Raw genomic sequence first — 23,749 nt, 5'->3', positions numbered from 1 at the left:
GTGGGTGGTATAAGGTGCTTTTGTGACAAAACGGATGGCACTGTGATAAACTGCATCCAGTTTGCTGAGTAGAGTGTTTGAAGCAATTTTGTAGATGACATCGCCGAAGTCGAGGATCGGTAGGATAGTCAGTTTTAGTAGGGTAAGTTTGGCGGTGTGAGTGAAGGAGGCTTTGTTGCGGAATAGAAAGCCGACTCTTGATTTGATTTTCGATTGGAGATGTTTTTTATGAGTCTGGAAGGAGAGTTTACAGTCTAGCCAGACACCTAGGTACTTATAGATATCCACATATTCAAGGTCGGAACCATCCAGGGTGGTGATGCTGGTCAGGCGTGCGGATGCAGGCAGCGAACGGTTGAAAAGCATGCATTTGGTTTTACTAGCGTTTAAGAGCAGTCAGAACAATCGGAGAAATGCTTGTTGAAGTTTTCGATAATCATGGGTTTATCGGTGGTGACCGTGTTACCTAGCCTCAGTGCAGTGGGCAGCTGGGAGGAGGTGCTCTTGTTCTCCATGGACTTCACAGTGTCCCAGAACTTTTTGGAGTTGGAGCTACAGGATGCAAACTTCTGCCTGAAGAAGCTGGCCTTAGCTTTCCTGACTGACTGATCTTCATGTTCCATAGCCTGCCTTTGCTCCATTTAAAGGGATAACAACCAGATTCCTTTACCTATCGCTTCCTCAAGGTGTCAGTCTTTAGACATAGTTTCAGGCATTTATTTTGAAAAATGAGTGAGAAAGATAACATCGCGTCAGTGGATAGCTGGGTGTTCCCATGAGTTTTGCTTGCACAACAGAGTGGGGCAGCCATTGTCTCTCCCTCTCCTACTGAAAAAGAGACAGTGCCGGTTGATATATTATTGATTATATATTTTAAAAACAACCTGAGGATTGATTATAAAAAAACATTTGACATGTTTCTGTGGACATTACTGATACTATTTGGAATTTTCGTCTGCGTTGTCATGACCGCTCGAGCCTGTGGATTTCTGAACATAACGCACCAAACAAACATTTTGGATATAAAAATAATCTTTATGGAACAAAAGGAGCATGTATTGTGTAACTGTCTCGTGAGTGAAAACATCCGAAGATCATCAAAGGTAAGCGATTCATTTGATTGCTTTTCTGATTTTCGTGACCAAGCTACTTTGATGCTAGGTGTTCATAATGTTTTGTCTAGTGATCGATAAACTTACACAAACACTTGGATTGCTTTCGCTGTAAAGCGTATTTTCAAAATCTGACACGACATGGGATTAACAAAAAGATAAGCTGTTTTTTTGCTATATTGCACTTGTGAATTCATGAATATAAATATTTGTAGTAAAAAAAAAATATGTGGCGCTCTACAATTCAGCAGTTGTTGATGAAAATGATCCCGCTAACGGGATGGGTTGCGTCTGATCAACTATCAATTTAACAGAGCTTGAAGAATTTTGAAAATTATAATGGACAAATGTTGCATAATCCAGGTGTGGAAAGCTCTTAAGAGACTTACCCATAACGACTCACAGCTGTAATCGCTACACAAGGTTCTTCTACAAAATATGGGCTCAGGAGTGTGAGTACTTATGTAAATTAGATATTTCTGTATTTTCTTAAATTTGCAAAAATGTCTAAAAACATGTTTTCACACTCATTATGGGGTATTGTGTGTAGATGGATGAGAACATTCTGAATTCAGGCTGTAACAACAAAATGTGGAATAAGTCAAGGGGTATGAATAATTTCTGAAGGCACTGTATGTATTTATGTAAGCATCCGTCCGTCCGTGTGACCTACCCTCGGGCTGTCTGGAGGGATGATACACCTGCAGGTCGAAGGGTTGTGTGTTGGTGCGTTGGACCACGGTTACGTTGTTGCCGGTCCACTTGTTGGCCTTGGCCAGGGTGTTGGTCCTCCAGTCTGTCCAGTACACCTCTCCTCCGTACATAGTGACAGCAAAAGGATGAGACAGGTACTCATGACCCCTCAGCACCTCGATCAGACCAGAGCCGTCATACAGAGCAGAGTAAATGGCATCAGACCTGGGGAGAAAACATTTTTGAGAGGAGGTGAGTGGGTGAGGTTGTGTGTGTGTGTGTGTGTGTGTGTGTGTGTGTGTGTGTGTGTGTGTGTGCGTGGGTGCGCATAGTAAGGAGGGGAACAGTACCTGGCATCGATCCATACAATGCGTCTCTCCATGTAGTCTACAGTCAGTCCGTTTGGCCAGCCACCGCTGCCAGTCTCTCTGTGGATAGTCCTCCTGGCCTCACCACTCATAGATGCTGCCTCTATCCTGGGCAAGCTGGCATCCCAGTCCGTCCAGAACAGAATACTAGACACAGACAAAGAACAGAAAGAGAAACACACATTCAGGAATATTCAGCAGCATTACAATACCGGTCCAAAGTTTTAGAACACCTACTCATTCAAGCGTTTTTCTTTATTTGTACTATTTTCTACATTGTAGAATAATAGTGAAGACCTCAAATCTATGAAATAACACATATGGAATCATGTAGTAAGCAAAAAAGTGTTAAACAAATCAAAATATATGTTATATTTGAGATTCTTCAAATAGCCACCCTTTGCCTTGATGACAGCTTTGCACACTTTTGGCATTCTCTCAACCAGCTTCATGAGGTAGTCACCTGAAATGCATTTCAATTAACAGGCGTGAGCCAATCAGTTGTGTTGTGACAAGCAAGGGGGAATACAGAAGACAGCCCTATTTGGTAAAAGACCAAGTCCATATTTGGGCAAAAACATGTCAAATAAGCAAAGAGAAACGACAGTCCATCATCACTTTAAAACATGAAGGTCAGTCAATACAGAACATTTCAAGAACTTTGAAAGTTTCTTCAAGTGCAGTTGCAAAAAAACATCAAGCGCTATGATGAAACTGGCTCTCATGAGGACCACCACAGGAATGGAAGACCCAGAGTTACCTCTGCTGCAGAGGATAAGTTCATTATCAGCCTCAGAAATTGCAGCCCAAATAAATGCTTCACAGAGTTTAAGTAACAGACACATCTCAACATCAACTGTTCAGAGAAGAATCAAGTATTGTGAATCAAGCCTTCGTGGTCGAATTGCTGAAAAGAAACCACTACTGAAGGACACCAATAAGAAGAAGAGACATACTTGGGCCAAGAAACATGAGCAATGGACATTAGACCGATGGAAATGTGACCTTTGGTCTGGAGTCCAAATTGGAGATTATTGATTCCAACCGCCGTGTTTTTGTGAGACGCGGTGTGTGTGAACGGATGATCTCTGCATGTGTATTTCCCACCGTAAAGCTTGGAGGAGGAGGTGTTATGGTGTGGGGGTGCTTTGCTGGTTTGGGCTTAGTGGGACTATCATTGGTTTTTCAACAGGACAATGACCCACCACACCTCCAGGCTGTGTAAGGACTATTTTACCAAGAAGGAGAGTGATGGAGTGCTGCATCAGATAACCTGGCCTCCACAATCCCCGACCTCAACCCAATTGAGATGGTTTGGGATGAGTCGGATCGCAGAGTGAAAGAAAAGCAGCCAACAAGTGCCCAGCATATGAGGGGACTCCTTCAAGAAGGTGGGAAATGCATTCCAGGTGAAGCTGGTTGAGGGAATGCCAAGAGTTTGCAAAGCTGTCATCAAGGAAAAGGGTGGCTATTTGAAAAATCTCAAATATAACATATATTTTGATTTGTTTAAAACTGTTTTGGTTACTACATGATTCCATATGTGCTATTTAATAGTTTATGTCTTCACTATTATTCTACAATGTAGAATTTTGACTGATATTGTATGTCATACATACAGTATGAGACTGTGAAGAGGTACTACTCTGCAATCACATTATGGCTCTTTGGTTCTATGGTTCCATGATATCTATTATATCTCAGAACAAATTGTCATTTACAATGACAGCCTAGGAACAGTGGTTTAACTGCCTTGTTCAGGGGCAGATTTGATCTAGCAACCCTTCTGTTACTGGCTACCTGCCACTCCATGGTTCCATGGTATCTGTTCTTTTTTTAACATAACCTTAATTTAACTAGGCAAGTCAGTTAAGACCAAATTCTTATTTACAATGACAGCCTACCCTGGCCAAACCCTAACCGGGACAATGCTGGGCCAATTGTGCAGCGCCCTATAGGACTCCCAATCACTGGTTGTGATTCAGCCTGGACTCAAACCAGAGTCTGTAATGACACCTCATGCACTGAAATGCGGTGCCTTAGACCACTGCACCACTCTGGAGCCCAAAAGTAGGACCATATAACATATACTATAGAAACATAGAACATATACCACAGAACAGATACCATGGAACCATAGAACAGTACTTCTGGAGTACTTCTCCTGTCCTATTCGGTGTCCTGTGTGAATTTAAGTGTGCTCTCTCTAATTCTCTCTTTCTTTCTCTCTCTCGGAGGACCTGAGCCCTAGGACCATGCCTCAGGACTACCTGACATGATGACTCCTTGCTGTCCCCAGTCCACTTGGCTGTGCTGCTGCTCCAGTTTCAACTGTTCTGCCTTATTATTATTGGACCATGCTGGTCATTTATGAACATTTGAACATCTTGGCCATGTTCTGTTATAATCTCCACGAGGCACAGCCAGTTGAGGACTGGCCACCCTACATAGCCTGGTTCCTCTCTAGGTTTCTTCCTAGGTTTTGGCCTTCCTAGGGAGTTTTTCCTAGCCACCGTGCTTCTACACCTGCATTGCTTGCTGTTTGGGGTTTTAGGCTGGGTTTCTGTACAGCATTTTGAGATGATGTACGAAGGGCTATATAAATAAATTTGATTTTGATTTGATATCATAGAACAGATACTATAGAACTATAGAACAGATACCATAGAACAGAAACTGTAGAACCAATACCATAGAACCATAGAACATATACCATAGAACCATTGAACAGATACTATAGAACCATAGAACAGATACCATGGAACTGTGCAGTGGCAGGTAGCCTAGTGGTTCGAGCGTTGGGACAGTAACTAAAAGGTTGCGAGCTGTAAAACATCTGTCGTTCTGCCCCTGAACAGGCAGTTAACCCACTGTTCCTAGGCCACCATTGTAAATAAGAATGTGTTCTTAACTGACTTGCCTAGTTAAATAAAGGTTACATAAAATATGGTACTATTCTATGGTTCCATGTTATCTACCCATCGCATGGGTCCAGTGTGATGGCCCTCGGGTATAGATAGCTAGCACCAATGACAAGAAGAAGCTGCCATGTGGTGAATCGTACGTGGCTCGTTTCAGCTTGTTGTATCTTTTTATTGATATCATGTCTTTTTTTTTCTTTTTTTGACTGTGGTCAAAATCTACACTTTACTGTTCTACAGTAATCTACGTGTTACTGTTCTACAGTAATCTACGCTTTACTGTTCTACAGTAATCTACGCTTTACTGTTCTATACTAATCTACACTTTACTGTTCTACAGTAATCTACACGTTACTGTTCTACAGTAATCTACGCTTTACTGTTCTATAGTAATCTACGCTTTACTGTTCTACAGTAATCTACACTTTACTGTTCTACAGTAATCTACGTGTTACTGTTCTACAGTAATCTACGCTTTACTGTTCTACAGTAATCTACGCTTTACTGTTCTATACTAATCTACACTTTACTGTTCTACAGTAATCTACACGTTACTGTTCTACAGTAATCTACGCTTTACTGTTCTATACTAATCTACACTTTACTGTTCTATACTAATCTACACTTTACTGTTCTACAGTAATCTACACTTTACTGTTCTATACTAATCTACACTTTACTGTTCTACAGTAATCTACACTTTACTGTTCTATACTAATCTACACTTTACTGTTCTACAGTAATCTACACTTTACTGTTCTACAGTAATCTACACTTTACTGTTCTATACTAATCTACACTTTACTGTTCTATACTAATCTACACTTTACTGTTCTATATTAATCTACACTTTACTGTTCTATACTAATCTACACTTTACTGTTCTACAGTAATGTACACTACTGTTCTATACTAATCGACACTTTACTGTTCTACAGTAATCTACACTTTACTGTTCTATATTAATCTACGCTTTACTGTTTTGTAATCTATAGTTTTGTTTCCTCACCCATCTCTGGGGTCGAGGGCGATAGCCCGTGGGTGCTCCACCTCACCAGCCAGGAGGGTGGTCCTCATGGTTCCGTCCAGCTTGGCTACCTCTATCTGATCTAGGTTACTCTCCACCCAGTAGATGTTCCCTGCTATCCAGTCCACAGCCAGCCCTTCTGGAGTGGCCAGGCCATACTGGATCACCACCTCGAAACTGGTCAGAGCTGGAGGGGGTAGGAGGGGGGATGGAGGGGAGGAGAGAGGGGTAGGGTATGAGAAATGGGAGATAGAAGATGGCTGGGTTAGTGCCTTGCATGGGAAATTGTAGATTTGTTTGACACTCCAATCATTTACCTCAATACACAGAAGAAAAAAAACGATTTGATGAAATTTGAAGAAAATAACATGATTAGATAGCTCTTCATAATGGACATGACAGAAATGGTACCCAGTGAACCAAGCTGTATTAGAGCTTTATGCAATTGGGAAATATCTGCTGAAGTAATACAATATGTCTGTCTAGCTCATGTCAAAAGACAGCAGCTAGAGACTAACTCCATCCTGCAGCTCACATGTTTAACTGCAGCAAACCGCTGACAAACTGAGAGGATTGTTTAGAATTCCTTCTCTGTGGAATCTGAGTCAGTCAGTTGGTCTGTCAGTGTAGGATTTCTAGTGGGGGGTTTCGAGTTGAGGGTTTCTAGTGGAGGGTTTCTAGTGGAGGGTTTCTAGTGGAGGGTTTCTAGTGGGAGGTTTCTAGTGGAGAGTTTCTAGTGGAGGGTTTCTAGTGGAGAGTTTCTAGTGGGAGGTTTCTAGTGGGAGGTTTCTAGTGGGAGGTTTCTAGTGGAGGGTTTCTAGTGGAGAGTTTCTAGTGGAGAGTTTCTAGTGGGAGGTTTCTAGTGGGAGGTTTCTAGTGGAGGTTTCTAGTGGAGGGTTTCTAGTGTGGGGTTTCTAGTTTCTAGTGTTGGGTTTCTAGTGGAGAGTTTCTAGTGGAGGGTTTCTAGTGTGGGGTTTCTAGTTTCTAGTGTTGGGTTTCTAGTGGGGGTTTCTAGTGTGGGGTTCCTAGTGGAGGTCTTCTAGTGGGGGGTTTCTAGTGGAGAGTTTCTAGTGGAGAGTTTCTAGTGGGGTGTTTCTAGTGGAGGGTTTCTAGTTTCTAGTGTGGGGTTTCTAGTTTCTAGTGTGGGGTTTCTAGTTTCTAGTGGGGTGTTTCTAGTTTCTAGTGGGGTGTTTCTAGTGGAGGGCTTCTAGTGAAGAGTTTCTAGTGTGGGGTTCCTAGTGGAGGGCTTCTAGTGGGGGGTTAGTGGAGGGTTTCTAGTGGGGGTCATTCTAGTGGGCGGCAGGTAGCCTAGTCGTTACAGCATTGGACTAGTACCCGAAAGGTTGCAAGATCGAATCCCCGAGCTACAAAAAGTTACAAAAAATCTGTTGTTCTGCCTCTGAACAAGGCAGTTAACCCACTGTTCCTAGGCCGTCATTGAAAATAAGAATTTGTTCTTCACTGACTAGTGGGAACTTCTAGTGGATAGTTTCTAGTTGGGGACATCTAGTGGATAGTTTCTAGTTGGGGACATCTAGTGGATAGTTTCTAGTTGGGGACATCTAGTGGATAGTTTCTAGTTGGAGACATCTAGTGGATAGTTTCTAGTTGGGGACTTATAGTGGAAGGTTTCTAGTTGGGGACATCTAGTGGAGAGTTTCTAGTTGGGGACTTCTAGTGGAGAGTTTCTAGTTGGGGACATCTAGTGGATAGTTTCTAGTTGGGGACATCTAGTGGATAGTTTCTAGTTGGGGACATCTAGTGGATAGTTTCTAGTTGGAGACATCTAGTGGATAGTTTCTAGTTGGGGACTTATAGTGGAAGGTTTCTAGTTGGGGACATCTAGTGGAGAGTTTCTAGTTGGGGACTTCTAGTGGAGAGTTTCTAGTTGGGGACTTATAGTGGAAGGTTTCTAGTTGGGGACTTATAGTGGAAGGTTTCTAGTTGGGGACTTCTAGTTGGGGACTTCTAGTGGAGAGTTTCTAGTTGGGGACTTCTAGTGGAAGGTTTCTAGTTGGGGACTTCTAGTGGAGAGTTTCTAGTTGGGGACTTCTAGCGGGAGGTTTCTAGTTGGGGACTTCTAGTTGGGGACTTCTAGTGGGAGGTTTCTAGTTGGGGACTTCTAGTGGGAGGTTGGCTGGGATGAGGGGCCACACTGCAGAGGTAACACACACAGAGATATGCATACATGCACAGGTGCACACACACATGGGCACACACACACAGTCTTGTACAACTAACCTTGTGGGGTCACACAATTCAGTCCCATTAGGAATCCTATTTTCCCTAACCTTAACCCTAAAACTAACCCTAACATTAATTCTAACCTTAACCGACTTCTGGTCCCATCAATAATAGTTAAACACAAACACACACACACGCACGCGCGCGCGCGCGCACACACACACACACCTCCATCTCCCCATGTGCACTTGTGCAGCTATCCCTCTCTGTTCCCAGAAAAGCCTGGGACCTCAATGAAAGCTAAGCAGTAATTGTGTAGAGCTGATGATACTGTGGAGTCCTTCACATGGCCTTCCAACAGTCATTAGAGCATTAGAGGGAGAGGGCCTCTCACAGCTTGGTTGTTGTTATACTGCGGGATCCACAGTTGGCTCTTTTGTTTGTTGTTGGCAGTACACAGTGACCATGTTTGACCACAGTTTAGAAGCTGCTGAATTGCTGAATCGTCTTCAGTCAGAAGCAGCATGGACTGATGTATGGCTTGGACGCAATGTCTAGTAGGAGGGTTGTTTTTAGGAGGGGTGGGAACAGGGTGTGTAGTGTAGTGTCCCCTAGCTACCCCACAGTGTGTGTCTGTGTGCCTGTTTGTGTGTGTGTGTGTGTGTGTGTGTGTGTGTGTGTGTGTGTGTGTGTGTGTGTGTGTGTGTGTGTGTGTGTGTGTGTGTGTGTGTGTGTGTGTGTGTGTGTGTGTGTGTGTGTGTGTGCGTGCGTGTGTGTGTGTGTGGTGCGCGTGTGTAGCTCTGGCCAAGGCTGGCTGCAGTCACGCAACGGACGGTGAGACAAATGAGACAAAGTTCGGGAAAAGTACATTCACTAAGAAAAAGTACACATTTTGCATAACCTATTTTCTTGTCCTAAGAGGATAATTAAATTAAATTAAATAATAAAAACATTGTCCTTTCTACTCCAGATGCTTTCTAATTTTGAAGCCAGTTCAAATCAAATGAAAGTTACAGACACATGGTTTGCAGATGTTACTGCGAGTGTAGTGAAATGCTTCTAGTTCCGACCATGCAGTAATATCTAACAAGTTATCTAACAATTTCACAACAACTAGCTTTTACACACAATTGTGAAGAAATTAATAAGAATATGCACATATAAATATATGGATGATCGATGGCCAAACGGCAGGGGCAAGATGCAGTAGATGGTATAGAGTACAGTATATACTGTACATATGCGATGAGTAATGTAGGGTATGGAAACATAATATAAAGTGGCATTGATTAAAGTGACTAGTGATACATCTATTACATCCTAGAGATTTGAGTCAGTATGTTGGCAGCAGCCACTCAATGTTAGTGATGACTGTTTAACAGTCTGATGGCCTTTTTGACGCACCTGTACTGACCTCGCTTTCTGGATGATAGCGGGGTGAACAGGAAGTGGCTCGGGTGGTTGTTATCCTTGATGATCTTTATGGCCTTCCTGTGACATTGGGTGGTGTAGGTGTCCTGGAGGGCAGGTAGTTTCCCCCGGTGATACGTTGTGCAGACTTCATTACCCTCTGGAGAGCATTACGGTTGTGGGCGGAGCAATTGCCGTATCAGGTGGTGATACAGCCCGACAGGATGCTCTCGATTGTGCATCTGTAAAAGTTTGTGAGTGTTTTTGATGACAAGCCAAATTTCTTCAGCCTCCTGAGGTTGAAGAGGAGCTATTGCGCCTTCTTCACCACGCTGTCTGTGTGGGTGGACCAATTCAGTTTGTCCGTGATGTGTACATTGAGGAACTTACAACTTTCCACCTTCTCCACTATTGTCCTGTCGATGTGGATAGGGGGGTGATCCCTCTGCTGTTTCCTGAAGTCCACGATCATCTCCTTTGTTTGTTGACGTTGAGTGTGAGGTTATTTTCCTGACACCACACCCCGAGGGCCCTCACCTCCTCCTTGTAGGCCGTGTTGTTGTTGTTGGTAATCAAGCCTACCACTGTAGTGTCGTCTGCAAACTTAATGATTGAGTTGGAGGCGTGCATGGCCACGCAGTCATGGGTGAACAGGGAGAACAGGACAGGGCTGAGAACGCACCCTTATGGGGCCCCAGTGTTGAGGATCAGCGGAGTGGAGATGTTGTTTCCTACCCTCACCACCTGGGGGTGTCTCATCAGGAAGTCCAGGATCCAGTTGCACAGGGCGGGGTCGAGACCCAGGGTCTCAAGCTTAATGACGAGTTTAGAGGGTACTATGGTGTTAAATGCTGAGGTGTAGTCAATGAACAGCATTCTTACATACTGTAGGTATTCCTCTTGTCCAGATGGGTTAGGGCAGTGTGCAGTGGGATTGCGATTGCGTCGTCTGTGGACCTATTGGGGCGGTAAGCAAATTGGAGTGGGTCTAGGGTGTCAGGTAAGGTGGAGGTGATATGATCCTTGACTAGTCTCTAAAAGCACTTCATGATGACGGAAGTGAGTGCTACGGGGCGATAGTCGATTAGCTCAGTTACCTTAGCTTTCTTAGGAACAGGAACAATGGTGGCCCTCTTGAAGCATGTGGGAACATCAGACTGGGACAGGGATTGATTGAATATGTAAACACACCAGCCAGCTGGTCTGCACATGCTCTGAGGACGCGGCTAGGGATGCCGTCTGGGCCGGCAGCCTCGCAAGGTTTAACACGTTTAAATGTTTTACTCACTGGCTGCGGTGAAGGAGAACCCGCAGGTTTTGGTAGCGGACCGTGTCGGTGGCACTGTATTGTCCTCAAAGCGAGCAAAGAAGTTGTTTAGTTTCTCTGGGAGCAAGGCATCGGGGTTCGTGACGGGGCTGTTTGTTTTTGTAGTCCGTGATTAACTGTAGACCCTGCCACATACCTCTTGTGTCTAAGCCGTTGAATTGCAACTCTACTTTGTCTCTATACTGAAGCTTAGCTTGTTTGATTGCCTTGCGGAGGGAATAGCTACACTGTTTGTATTCGGTCATGTTTCAAGTCACCTTGCCCTGATTAAAAGTAGTGGTTTACGCTTTCAGTTTTGCTCGAACGCTGCCATCAATCCACGGTTTCTGGTTGGGGAAGGTTTTAATAGTAGCCGTGGGTACAACATCACCGATGCTCACCGAATCAGCATATACATCAATGTTGTTGTTCTATGTTCTATGTTGGCTGATGCAAAACCAGGCAGACAAGTAGAGCTTTGGCCAGTTTTCCAGAATATCTTCTGCCACTAACCTTGTCTCTTTGTGATATGTCATAAAGTAGTCATAGAGTGTTATTGTCCCAGAAAGGGGAAATTGGCTGCAGCATAATATAATAAAAAAACATACACTAGAAAAGACACAGAATCACCCAAAATATAAAGAGATGCTTAAACCATCACTTCCCTCCTAACCCTCAACTCCTCCTAACCTAAACCTCACTCCTAACCCTCACCTCCCTCCTAACCCTCAAATCTTCTTAAACCTCACCTCTTCCTAACCCTCTCCTTCCCCCTAACCCTCACCTCCCTCCTAACCCTCACTTCCCTCTTAACTCTCACCTCTCCTAACCCTCACCTCTTCCTAACCCTCACTTCTTCCTAACCCTCACTTCTTCCTAACCCTCACCTCCCTCCTAACCCTCACCTCACCTCTTCCTAACCCTCATCTCCTTAACACTCATCTCTTCCTAACCCTCAACTCCCTCCTAACCCTCACCTCTTCCTAACCCCCACCTCCTTCCTAACCCTCACCTCCCTCCCAACCCTCACCTCCCTCCTAACCCTCACCTCCCTCCTAACCCTCAACTCCCTCCTAACCCTCACCTCCCTCCTAACCCTAAACTCTTCCTAACCCTCACTTCCCTCCTAACCCTCACCTCTTCTGAACCCTCACCTCCCTCATAACCCTTATCTCCATCTTAACCATCACTTCCTCATAATCCTCACCTCCCTCCCAACCCTCACCTCCTCCCAACCCTCACCTCCTCCCAACCCTCATCTCCACCTAAACCTCACCTCCTCCCAACCCTCACCTCCTCCCAACCCTCATCTCCACCTAAACCTCACCTCCTCCCAACCCTCACCTCCTCCCAACCCTCATCTCCACCTAAACCTCACCTCCTCCCAACCCTCACCTCCTCCCAACCCTCATCTCCACCTAAACCTCACCTCCTCCCAACCCTCATCTCCACCTAAACCTCACCTCCTCCCAACCCTCATCTCCACCTAAACCTCACCTCCTCCCAACCCTCACCTCCCTCCTAAAACAGAAGATAGAGCTTTTGACACAGCCAGAACAATCTTCTACCATTATTCTTTTAATTTCTTTAATAATAAGTCACAGTAGTTATCTTCTTATTAGATCATTAAGAACGCAGGACATTTCTTCATTTTTTTCTCTCTCCATTAATGTGTTGTATTGTCATGGATGTCAGTTTGTATTGACTGCTATGTGAGTGTTAAAAGCTGGATAAAATGGAGACTGCCTCACCTCCATTGTCGGACAGTTTCCCGCGATAGATCTTGTCCTCCACCACGTCAGTCCAGTAGAGGGTATTCTGGCTGAGGTGGAAGTCCAGAGCGATGGTGTTCCTCAGGTTAGGCACCAACACGCTGAACTCTCCCTTGTGGAGGTCAATACGACGGATCTCATGGCGGTTGGAGAAGATGATGAACGGCTTGAAAGGATCTGAGGGGAGAAGTTCTTCTAGGTCAGGATGTATAGTGAGACAGGAAACACTCAGGGCCCAATCATAACCACTGAGAGACCGGGTAGTACTACTGAGTAATACTGTAGTTTAGCCAAAGAGCAATATTTAGAAGGACTTCTCTACACCACACATTCAATCATTATTTTCTCCATCTGATGTGTCCCAAACCATCTCTTTTCTATTTCTCCACTACCTGACTCCCCTGTTTCCCTCCCCTGTTTCCCTCCTCCCCTCTCCCCTTCTCTTCCTCTTCTACCATTCTTCCTCCTCTCTCATTCTTCCTCTTCTACCATTCTTCCTCCTCTCTCATTCTTCCTCTTTTACCAGTCTTCCTCCTCTCCCATTCCTCCTCTTCTACCATTCTTCCTCCTCTCCCATTCTTCCTCCTCTCCCATTATCCCTCCTCTCCCATTCTTCCTCTTCTACTATTCTTCCTCCTCTCCCATTCTCCCTCCTCTCCCATTCTTCCTCCTCTCCCATTCTTCCTCCTCTCCCATTCTTCCTCCTCTCCCCTTCTCACCAGTGCTCTTGCAGCTCTCCATATCTGTCTCCAGCTCCCAGCCCTCGTAGCAAGAACACTTGACACTGCTCTTCTCCTGCTCACACTTCTGGCTGCACTTGAGGTGCTTGGCACAGAGGTTCATGATGTTGCAGGTCTTGTTGTCGGCACCCAGCTCCATGCCCAGGGGGCAGGAACACATGAAGCCTTCCCCAGGGATGATGGAGCAGTTGTGGCTGCAGCCGCCGTTGTCTATGGAGCACAGGTCTGTGGAGGGTAGAGAAGTAGAGAGCGAGAGAGAGGGGGGTAATCAATTAGATGTGACGTTAGATGCAATTCCTACCTTGACTGAGGTGGTAGGGTTATGGGTAGGGAGAGTGAGTGAGTGAGTGAGTAAGTGAAAGTGTGAGACAGTGTATTCTTACCACAGAGTTTCTCGTCGGAACCATCAGGGCAGTCGTCAGTGCCGTCACACAGCTTCTCAGCGGGCAGACAGACAGAGGCGTTGGTGGCACAGACGTGGTGGGACAGTTTACATACCAACGCCTCACAGTTGTCCTCATCAGAACTGTCCTCACAGTCACTGTCTCCATCACATACCCAGGCCTTACTGATACACCGAGCTGGGGACAGAAGTCACGTCTTACGAATACAACAGGCTGAGTGGATACCCAGACAACATCACACCTAGGCCTTACAAATACAACAGGCTGAGGAGATAACCAGACAACATCACATCTAGGCCTTACATATACAACAGGCTGAGTGGATACCCAGACAACATCACATCTAGACCTTACATATACAACAGGCTGAAGAGATATCCAGACAACATCACACTTAGGCCTTACATATACAACAGGCTGAGGAGATAACCAGAAAACATCACATCTAGGCCTTACATATACAGACTGAGGAGATAACCAGACAACATCACACCTAGGCCTTACATATACAACAGGTTGAGTGGACACCCAGACAACATCACACCTAGGCCTTACATATACAACAGGCTAAGGAGATAACCAGACAACATCACATCTAGGCCTTACATATACAACAGGCTGAGGAGATAACCAGACAACATCACACTTAGGCCTTACATATACAACAGGCTGAGTGGATAACCAGACAACATCACACTTAGGCCTTACATATACAACAGGCTGAAGAGATATCCAGACAACATCACACTTAGGCCTTACATATACAACAGGCTGAAGAGATATCCAGACAACATCACACTTAGGCCTTACATATACAACAGGCTGAGGAGATAACCAGACAACATCACATCTAGGCCTTACATATACAACAGGCTGAGGAGATAACCAGAAAACATCACATCTAGGCCTTACATATACAGACTGAGGAGATAACCAGACAACATCACACCTAGGGTTTACATATACAACAGGTTGAGTGGATACCCAGACAACATCACACCTAGGCCTTACATATACAACAGGCTGAGGAGATAACCAGACAACATCACATCTAGGCCTTACATATACAACAGGCTGAGGAGATAACCAGACAACATCACATCTAGGCCTTACATATACAACAGGCTGAGTGGATAACCAGACAACATCACATCTAGGCCTTACATATACAACAGGCTGAGGAGATACCCAGACAACATCACATCTAGGCCTTACATATACAACAGGCTGAGGAGATAACCAGACAACATCACACCTAGGCCTTACATATACAACAGGCTGAGGAGATAACCAGACAACATCACATCTAGGCCTTACATATACAACAGGCTGAGGAGATACCCAGACAACATCACACCTAGGCCTTACATATACAACAGGCTGAGGAGATAACCAGACAACATCACATCTAGGCCTTACATATACAACAGGCTGAGTGGATACCCAGACAACATCACACCCAGGCCTTATTGATACAACAGGCTGAGGAGATAACCAGACAACATCACACCCAGGCCTTATTGATACAACAGGCTGAGGAGATAACCAGACAACATCACACCCAGGCCTTATTGATACAACAGGCTGAGGAGATAACCAGACAACATCACACCCAGGCCTTATTGATACAACAGGCTGAGGAGATAACCAGACAACATCACACCCAGGCCTTATTGATACAACAGGCTGAGGAGATAACCAGACAACATCACACCCAGGCCTTATTGATACAACAGGCTGAGGAGATAACCAGACAACATCACACCCAGGCCTTATTGATACAACAGGCTGAGGAGATAACCAGACAATATCACACCTAGGCCTTATTGATACAACAGGCTGAGGAGATAACCAGACAACATCACATCTAGGCCTTTGATACAACAGGCTGAGGAGATAACCAGACAACATCACACTTAGGCCTTACATATACAACAGGCTGAAGAGATATCCAGACAACATCACACTTAGGCCTTACATATACAACAGGCTGAGGAGATAACCAGACAACATCACATCTAGGCCTTACATATACAACAGGCTGAGGAGATAACCAGACAACATCACATCTAGGCCTTACATATACAACAGGCTGAGGAGATAACCAGACAACATCACACTTAGGCCTTACATATACAACAGGCTGAAGAGATATCCAGACAACATCACACTTAGGCCTTACATATACAACAGGCTGAGGAGATAACCAGACAACATCACATCTAGGCCTTACATATACAACAGGCTGAGGAGATAACCAGAAAACATCACACAGGCCTGATACAACAGGCTGAGGAGATAACCAGACAACATCACACCCAGGCCTTATTGATACAACAGGCTGAGGAGATAACCAGACAACATCACACCAGGCCTTAGGCCTTATTGATACAACAGGCTGAGGAGATAACCAGACAACATCACACCTAGGCCTTATTGATACAACAGGCTGAGGAGATAACCAGACAACATCACATCTAGGCCTTACATATACAACAGGCTGAGGAGATAACCAGACAACATCACACTTAGGCCTTACATATACAACAGGCTGAAGAGATATCCAGACAACATCACACTTAGGCCTTACATATACAACAGGCTGAGGAGATAACCAGACAACATCACATCTAGGCCTTACATATACAACAGGCTGAGGAGATAACCAGAAAACATCACATCTCACATACAGACTGAGGAGATAACCAGACAACATCACACCTAGGGCTTACATATACAACAGGCTGAGTGGATACCCAGACAACATCACACCTAGGCCTTACATATACAACAGGCTGAGGAGATAACCAGACAACATCACACCCAGGCCTTACATATACAACAGGCTGAGGAGATAACCAGACAACATCACATCTAGGCCTTACATATACAACAGGCTGAGTGGATAACCAGACAACATCACATCTAGGCCTTACATATACAACAGGCTGAGGAGATACCCAGACAACATCACACCTAGGCCTTACATATACAACAGGCTGAGGAGATAACCAGACAACATCACATCTAGGCCTTACATATACAACAGGCTGAGTGGATACCCAGACAACATCACACCCAGGCCTTATTGATACAACAGGCTGAGGAGATAACCAGACAACATCACACCCAGGCCTTATTGATACAACAGGCTGAGGAGATAACCAGACAACATCACACCCAGGCCTTATTGATACAACAGGCTGAGGAGATAACCAGACAACATCACACCCAGGCCTTATTGATACAACAGGCTGAGGAGATAACCAGAAAACATCACATCTAGGCCTTACATATACAGACTGAGGAGATAACCAGACAACATCACACCTAGGCCTTACATATACAACAGGTTGAGTGGACACAGGCTGAGGAGATAACCCAGACAACATCACACCTAGGCCTTACATATACAACAGGCTAAGGAGATAACCAGACAACATCACATCTAGGCCTTACATATACAACAGGCTGAGGAGATAACCAGACAACATCACATCTAGGCCTTACATATACAACAGGCTGAGTGGATAACCAGACAACATCACACTTAGGCCTTACATATACAACAGGCTGAAGAGATATCCAGACAACATCACACTTAGGCCTTACATATACAACAGGCTGAAGAGATATCCAGACAACATCACACTTAGGCCTTACATATACAACAGGCTGAGGAGATAACCAGACAACATCACATCTAGGCCTTACATATACAACAGGCTGAGGAGATAACCAGAAAACATCACATCTAGGCCTTACATATACAGACTGAGGAGATAACCAGACAACATCACACCTAGGGTTTACATATACAACAGGTTGAGTGGATACCCAGACAACATCACACCTAGGCCTTACATATACAACAGGCTGAGGAGATAACCAGACAACATCACATCTAGGCCTTACATATACAACAGGCTGAGGAGATAACCAGACAACATCACATCTAGGCCTTACATATACAACAGGCTGAGTGGATAACCAGACAACATCACATCTAGGCCTTACATATACAACAGGCTGAGGAGATACCCAGACAACATCACACCTAGGCCTTACATATACAACAGGCTGAGGAGATAACCAGACAACATCACATCTAGGCCTTACATATACAACAGGCTGAGTGGATACCCAGACAACATCACACCCAGGCCTTATTGATACAACAGGCTGAGGAGATAACCAGACAACATCACACCCAGGCCTTATTGATACAACAGGCTGAGGAGATAACCAGACAACATCACACCCAGGCCTTATTGATACAACAGGCTGAGGAGATAACCAGACAACATCACACCCAGGCCTTATTGATACAACAGGCTGAGGAGATAACCAGACAACATCACACCCAGGCCTTATTGATACAACAGGCTGAGGAGATAACCAGACAACATCACACCCAGGCCTTATTGATACAACAGGCTGAGGAGATAACCAGACAACATCACACCCAGGCCTTATTGATACAACAGGCTGAGGAGATAACCAGACAACATCACACCCAGGCCTTATTGATACAACAGGCTGAGGAGATAACCAGACAACATCACACCCAGGCCTTATTGATACAACAGGCTGAGGAGATAACCAGACAACATCACACCCAGGCCTTATTGATACAACAGGCTGAGGAGATAACCAGACAATATCACACCTAGGCCTTATTGATACAACAGGCTGAGGAGATAACCAGACAACATCACATCTAGGCCTTATTGATACAACAGGCTGAGGAGATAACCAGACAACATCACACTTAGGCCTTACATATACAACAGGCTGAAGAGATATCCAGACAACATCACACTTAGGCCTTACATATACAACAGGCTGAGGAGATAACCAGACAACATCACATCTAGGCCTTACATATACAACAGGCTGAGGAGATAACCAGACAACATCACATCTAGGCCTTACATATACAACAGGCTGAGGAGATAACCAGACAACATCACACTTAGGCCTTACATATACAACAGGCTGAAGAGATATCCAGACAACATCACACTTAGGCCTTACATATACAACAGGCTGAGGAGATAACCAGACAACATCACATCTAGGCCTTACATATACAACAGGCTGAGGAGATAACCAGAAAACATCACACCCAGGCCTTATTGATACAACAGGCTGAGGAGATAACCAGACAACATCACACCCAGGCCTTATTGATACAACAGGCTGAGGAGATAACCAGACAACATCACACCCAGGCCTTATTGATACAACAGGCTGAGGAGATAACCAGACAACATCACACCTAGGCCTTATTAGGATACAACAGGCTGAGGAGATAACCAGACAACATCACATCTAGGCCTTATTGATACAACAGGCTGAGGAGATAACCAGACAACATCACACTTAGGCCTTACATATACAACAGGCTGAAGAGATATCCAGACAACATCACACTTAGGCCTTACATATACAACAGGCTGAGGAGATAACCAGACAACATCACATCTAGGCCTTACATATACAACAGGCTGAGGAGATAACCAGACAACATCACATCTAGGCCTTACATATACAACAGGCTGAGGAGATAACCAGACAACATCACATCTAGGCCTTACATATACAACAGGCTGAAGAGATATCCAGACAACATCACACTTAGGATATACAACAGGCTGAGGAGATAACCAGACAACATCACATCTAGGCCTTACATATACAACAGGCTGAGGAGATAACCAGAAAACATCACATCTAGGCCTTACATATACAGACTGAGGAGATAACCAGACAACATCACACCTAGGGCTTACATATACAACAGGTTGAGTGGATACCCAGACAACATCACACCTAGGCCTTACATATACAACAGGCTGAGGAGATAACCAGACAACATCACATCTAGGCCTTACATATACAACAGGCTGAGGAGATAACCAGACAACATCACATCTAGGCCTTACATATACAACAGGCTGAGTGGATAACCAGACAACATCACATCTAGGCCTTACATATACAACAGACTGAGGAGATAACCAGACAACATCACACCTAGGCCTTACATATACAACAGGCTGAGGAGATAACCAGACAACATCACATCTAGGCCTTACATATACAACAGGCTGAGTGGATACCCAGACAACATCACACCCAGGCCTTATTGATACAACAGGCTGAGGAGATAACCAGACAACATCACACCCAGGCCTTATTGATACAACAGGCTGAGGAGATAACCAGACAACATCACACCCAGGCCTTATTGATACAACAGGCTGAGGAGATAACCAGACAACATCACACCCAGGCCTTATTGATACAACAGGCTGAGGAGATAACCAGACAACATCACACCCAGGCCTTATTGATACAACAGGCTGAGGAGATAACCAGACAACATCACACCCAGGCCTTATTGATACAACAGGCTGAGGAGATAACCAGACAACATCACACCCAGGCCTTATTGATACAACAGGCTGAGGAGATAACCAGACAACATCACACCCAGGCCTTATTGATACAACAGGCTGAGGAGATAACCAGACAACATCACACCCAGGCCTTATTGATACAACAGGCTGAGGAGATAACCAGACAACATCACACCCAGGCCTTATTGATACAACAGGCTGAGGAGATAACCAGACAACATCACACCCAGGCCTTATTGATACAACAGGCTGAGGAGATAACCAGACAACATCACACCCAGGCCTTATTGATACAACAGGCTGAGGAGATAACCAGACAATATCACACCTAGGCCTTATTGATACAACAGGCTGAGGAGATAACCAGACAACATCACATCTAGGCCTTATTGATACAACAGGCTGAGGAGATAACCAGACAACATCACACTTAGGCCTTACATATACAACAGGCTGAAGAGATATCCAGACAACATCACACTTAGGCCTTACATATACAACAGGCTGAGGAGATAACCAGACAACATCACATCTAGGCCTTACATATACAACAGGCTGAGGAGATAACCAGACAACATCACATCTAGGCCTTACATATACAACAGGCTGAGGAGATAACCAGACAACATCACACTTAGGCCTTACATATACAACAGGCTGAAGAGATATCCAGAAAACATCACATCTAGGCCTTACATATACAGACTGAGGAGATAACCAGACAACATCACACCTAGGCCTTACATATACAACAGGTTGAGTGGATACCCAGACAACATCACACCTAGGCCTTACATATACAACAGGCTGAGGAGATAACAGACAACATCACATCTAGGCCTTACATATACAACAGGCTGAGGAGATAACCAGACAACATCACATCTAGGCCTTACATATACAACAGGCTGAGTGGATAACCAGACAACATCACATCTAGGCCTTACATATACAACAGGCTGAGGAGATACCCAGACAACATCACACCTAGGCCTTACATATACAACAGGCTGAGGAGATAACCAGACAACATCACACCTAGGCCTTACATATACAACAGGTTGAGTGGATACCCAGACAACATCACACCTAGGCCTTACGTATACAACAGGCTGAGGAGATAACCAGACAACATCACACCCAGGCCTTATTGATACAACAGGCTGAGGAGATAACCAGACAACATCACACCCAGGCCTTATTGATACAACAGGCTGAGGAGATAACCAGACAACATCACACCCAGGCCTTATTGATACAACAGGCTGAGGAGATAACCAGACAACATCACACCCAGGCCTTATTGATACAACAGGCTGAGGAGATAACCAGACAACATCACATCTAGGCCTTATTGATACAACAGGCTGAGGAGATAACCAGACAACATCACACTTAGGCCTTACATATACAACAGGCTGAAGAGATATCCAGACAACATCACACTTAGGCCTTACATATACAACAGGCTGAGGAGATAACCAGACAACATCACATCTAGGCCTTACATATACAACAGGCTGAGGAGATAACCAGACAACATCACATCTAGGCCTTACATATACAACAGGCTGAGGAGATAACCAGACAACATCACATCTAGGCCTTACATATACAACAGGCTGAGGAGATAACCAGACAACATCACATCTAGGCCTTACATATACAACAGGCTGAGGAGATAACCAGACAACATCACACCTAGGCCTTACAGATACAACAGGCTGAGGAGATAACCAGACAACATCACACCCAGGCCTTATTGATACAACAGGCTGAGGAGATAACCAGACAACATCACACCCAGGCCTTACATATACAACAGGCTGAGGAGATAACCAGACAACATCACATCTAGGCCTTACATATACAACAGGCTGAGTGGATAACCAGACAACATCACATCTAGGCCTTACATATACAACAGGCTGAGGAGATACCCAGACAACATCACACCTAGGCCTTACATATACAACAGGCTGAGGAGATAACCAGACAACATCACATCTAGGCCTTACATATACAACAGGCTGAGTGGATACCCAGACAACATCACACCCAGGCCTTATTGATACAACAGGCTGAGGAGATAACCAGACAACATCACACCCAGGCCTTATTGATACAACAGGCTGAGGAGATAACCAGACAACATCACACCCAGGCCTTATTGATACAACAGGCTGAGGAGATAACCAGACAACATCACACCCAGGCCTTATTGATACAACAGGCTGAGGAGATAACCAGACAACATCACACCCAGGCCTTATTGATACAACAGGCTGAGGAGATAACCAGACAACATCACACCCAGGCCTTATTGATACAACAGGCTGAGGAGATAACCAGACAACATCACACCCAGGCCTTATTGATACAACAGGCTGAGGAGATAACCAGACAACATCACACCCAGGCCTTATTGATACAACAGGCTGAGGAGATAACCAGACAACATCACACCCAGGCCTTATTGATACAACAGGCTGAGGAGATAACCAGACAACATCACACCCAGGCCTTATTGATACAACAGGCTGAGGAGATAACCAGACAACATCACACCCAGGCCTTATTGATACAACAGGCTGAGGAGATAACCAGACAACATCACACCCAGGCCTTATTGATACAACAGGCTGAGGAGATAACCAGACAATATCACACCTAGGCCTTATTGATACAACAGGCTGAGGAGATAACCAGACAACATCACATCTAGGCCTTATTGATACAACAGGCTGAGGAGATAACCAGACAACATCACACTTAGGCCTTACATATACAACAGGCTGAAGAGATATCCAGACAACATCACACTTAGGCCTTACATATACAACAGGCTGAGGAGATAACCAGACAACATCACATCTAGGCCTTACATATACAACAGGCTGAGGAGATAACCAGACAACATCACATCTAGGCCTTACATATACAACAGGCTGAGGAGATAACCAGACAACATCACACTTAGGCCTTACATATACAACAGGCTGAAGAGATATCCAGAAAACATCACATCTAGGCCTTACATATACAGACTGAGGAGATAACCAGACAACATCACACCTAGGGCTTACATATACAACAGGTTGAGTGGATACCCAGACAACATCACACCTAGGCCTTACATATACAACAGGCTGAGGAGATAACTAGACAACATCACATCTAGGCCTTACATATACAACAGGCTGAGGAGATAACCAGACAACATCACATCTAGGCCTTACATATACAACAGGCTGAGTGGATAACCAGACAACATCACATCTAGGCCTTACATATACAACAGGCTGAGTGGATACCCAGACAACATCACACCCAGGCCTTATTGATACAACAGGCTGAGGAGATAACCAGACAACATCACACCCAGGC

The 23,749-nt window shown here is 44.7% G+C and overlaps 1 protein-coding gene across 1 annotated transcript in view; it reads right to left on the bottom strand.

Moving 5' to 3' along the window:
• LOC112215232 (low-density lipoprotein receptor-related protein 1-like) overlaps positions 1-23,749 on the bottom strand; it is a 253,940-nt gene that overhangs the window by 96,379 nt on the left and 133,812 nt on the right. Inside the window, exons 23-28 of the mRNA XM_042299627.1 lie at positions 13,917-14,114; positions 13,513-13,758; positions 12,773-12,970; positions 6,104-6,308; positions 2,156-2,320; positions 1,786-2,030 (exon numbers count right to left, since the gene is read on the bottom strand). Coding sequence (XP_042155561.1) covers positions 1,786-2,030; positions 2,156-2,320; positions 6,104-6,308; positions 12,773-12,970; positions 13,513-13,758; positions 13,917-14,114 — 1,257 coding nt within the window. The remainder of the gene's footprint in view (positions 1-1,785; positions 2,031-2,155; positions 2,321-6,103; positions 6,309-12,772; positions 12,971-13,512; positions 13,759-13,916; positions 14,115-23,749) is intronic.

The sequence above is a fragment of the Oncorhynchus tshawytscha genome, linkage group LG16 (assembly GCF_018296145.1).
Source record: "Oncorhynchus tshawytscha isolate Ot180627B linkage group LG16, Otsh_v2.0, whole genome shotgun sequence".
Lineage (NCBI taxonomy): Eukaryota > Metazoa > Chordata > Actinopteri > Salmoniformes > Salmonidae > Oncorhynchus > Oncorhynchus tshawytscha.
The sequence above is the reverse complement of the archived record's forward strand: the minus strand, read 5'-3'. Positions and strand labels throughout refer to the sequence as shown.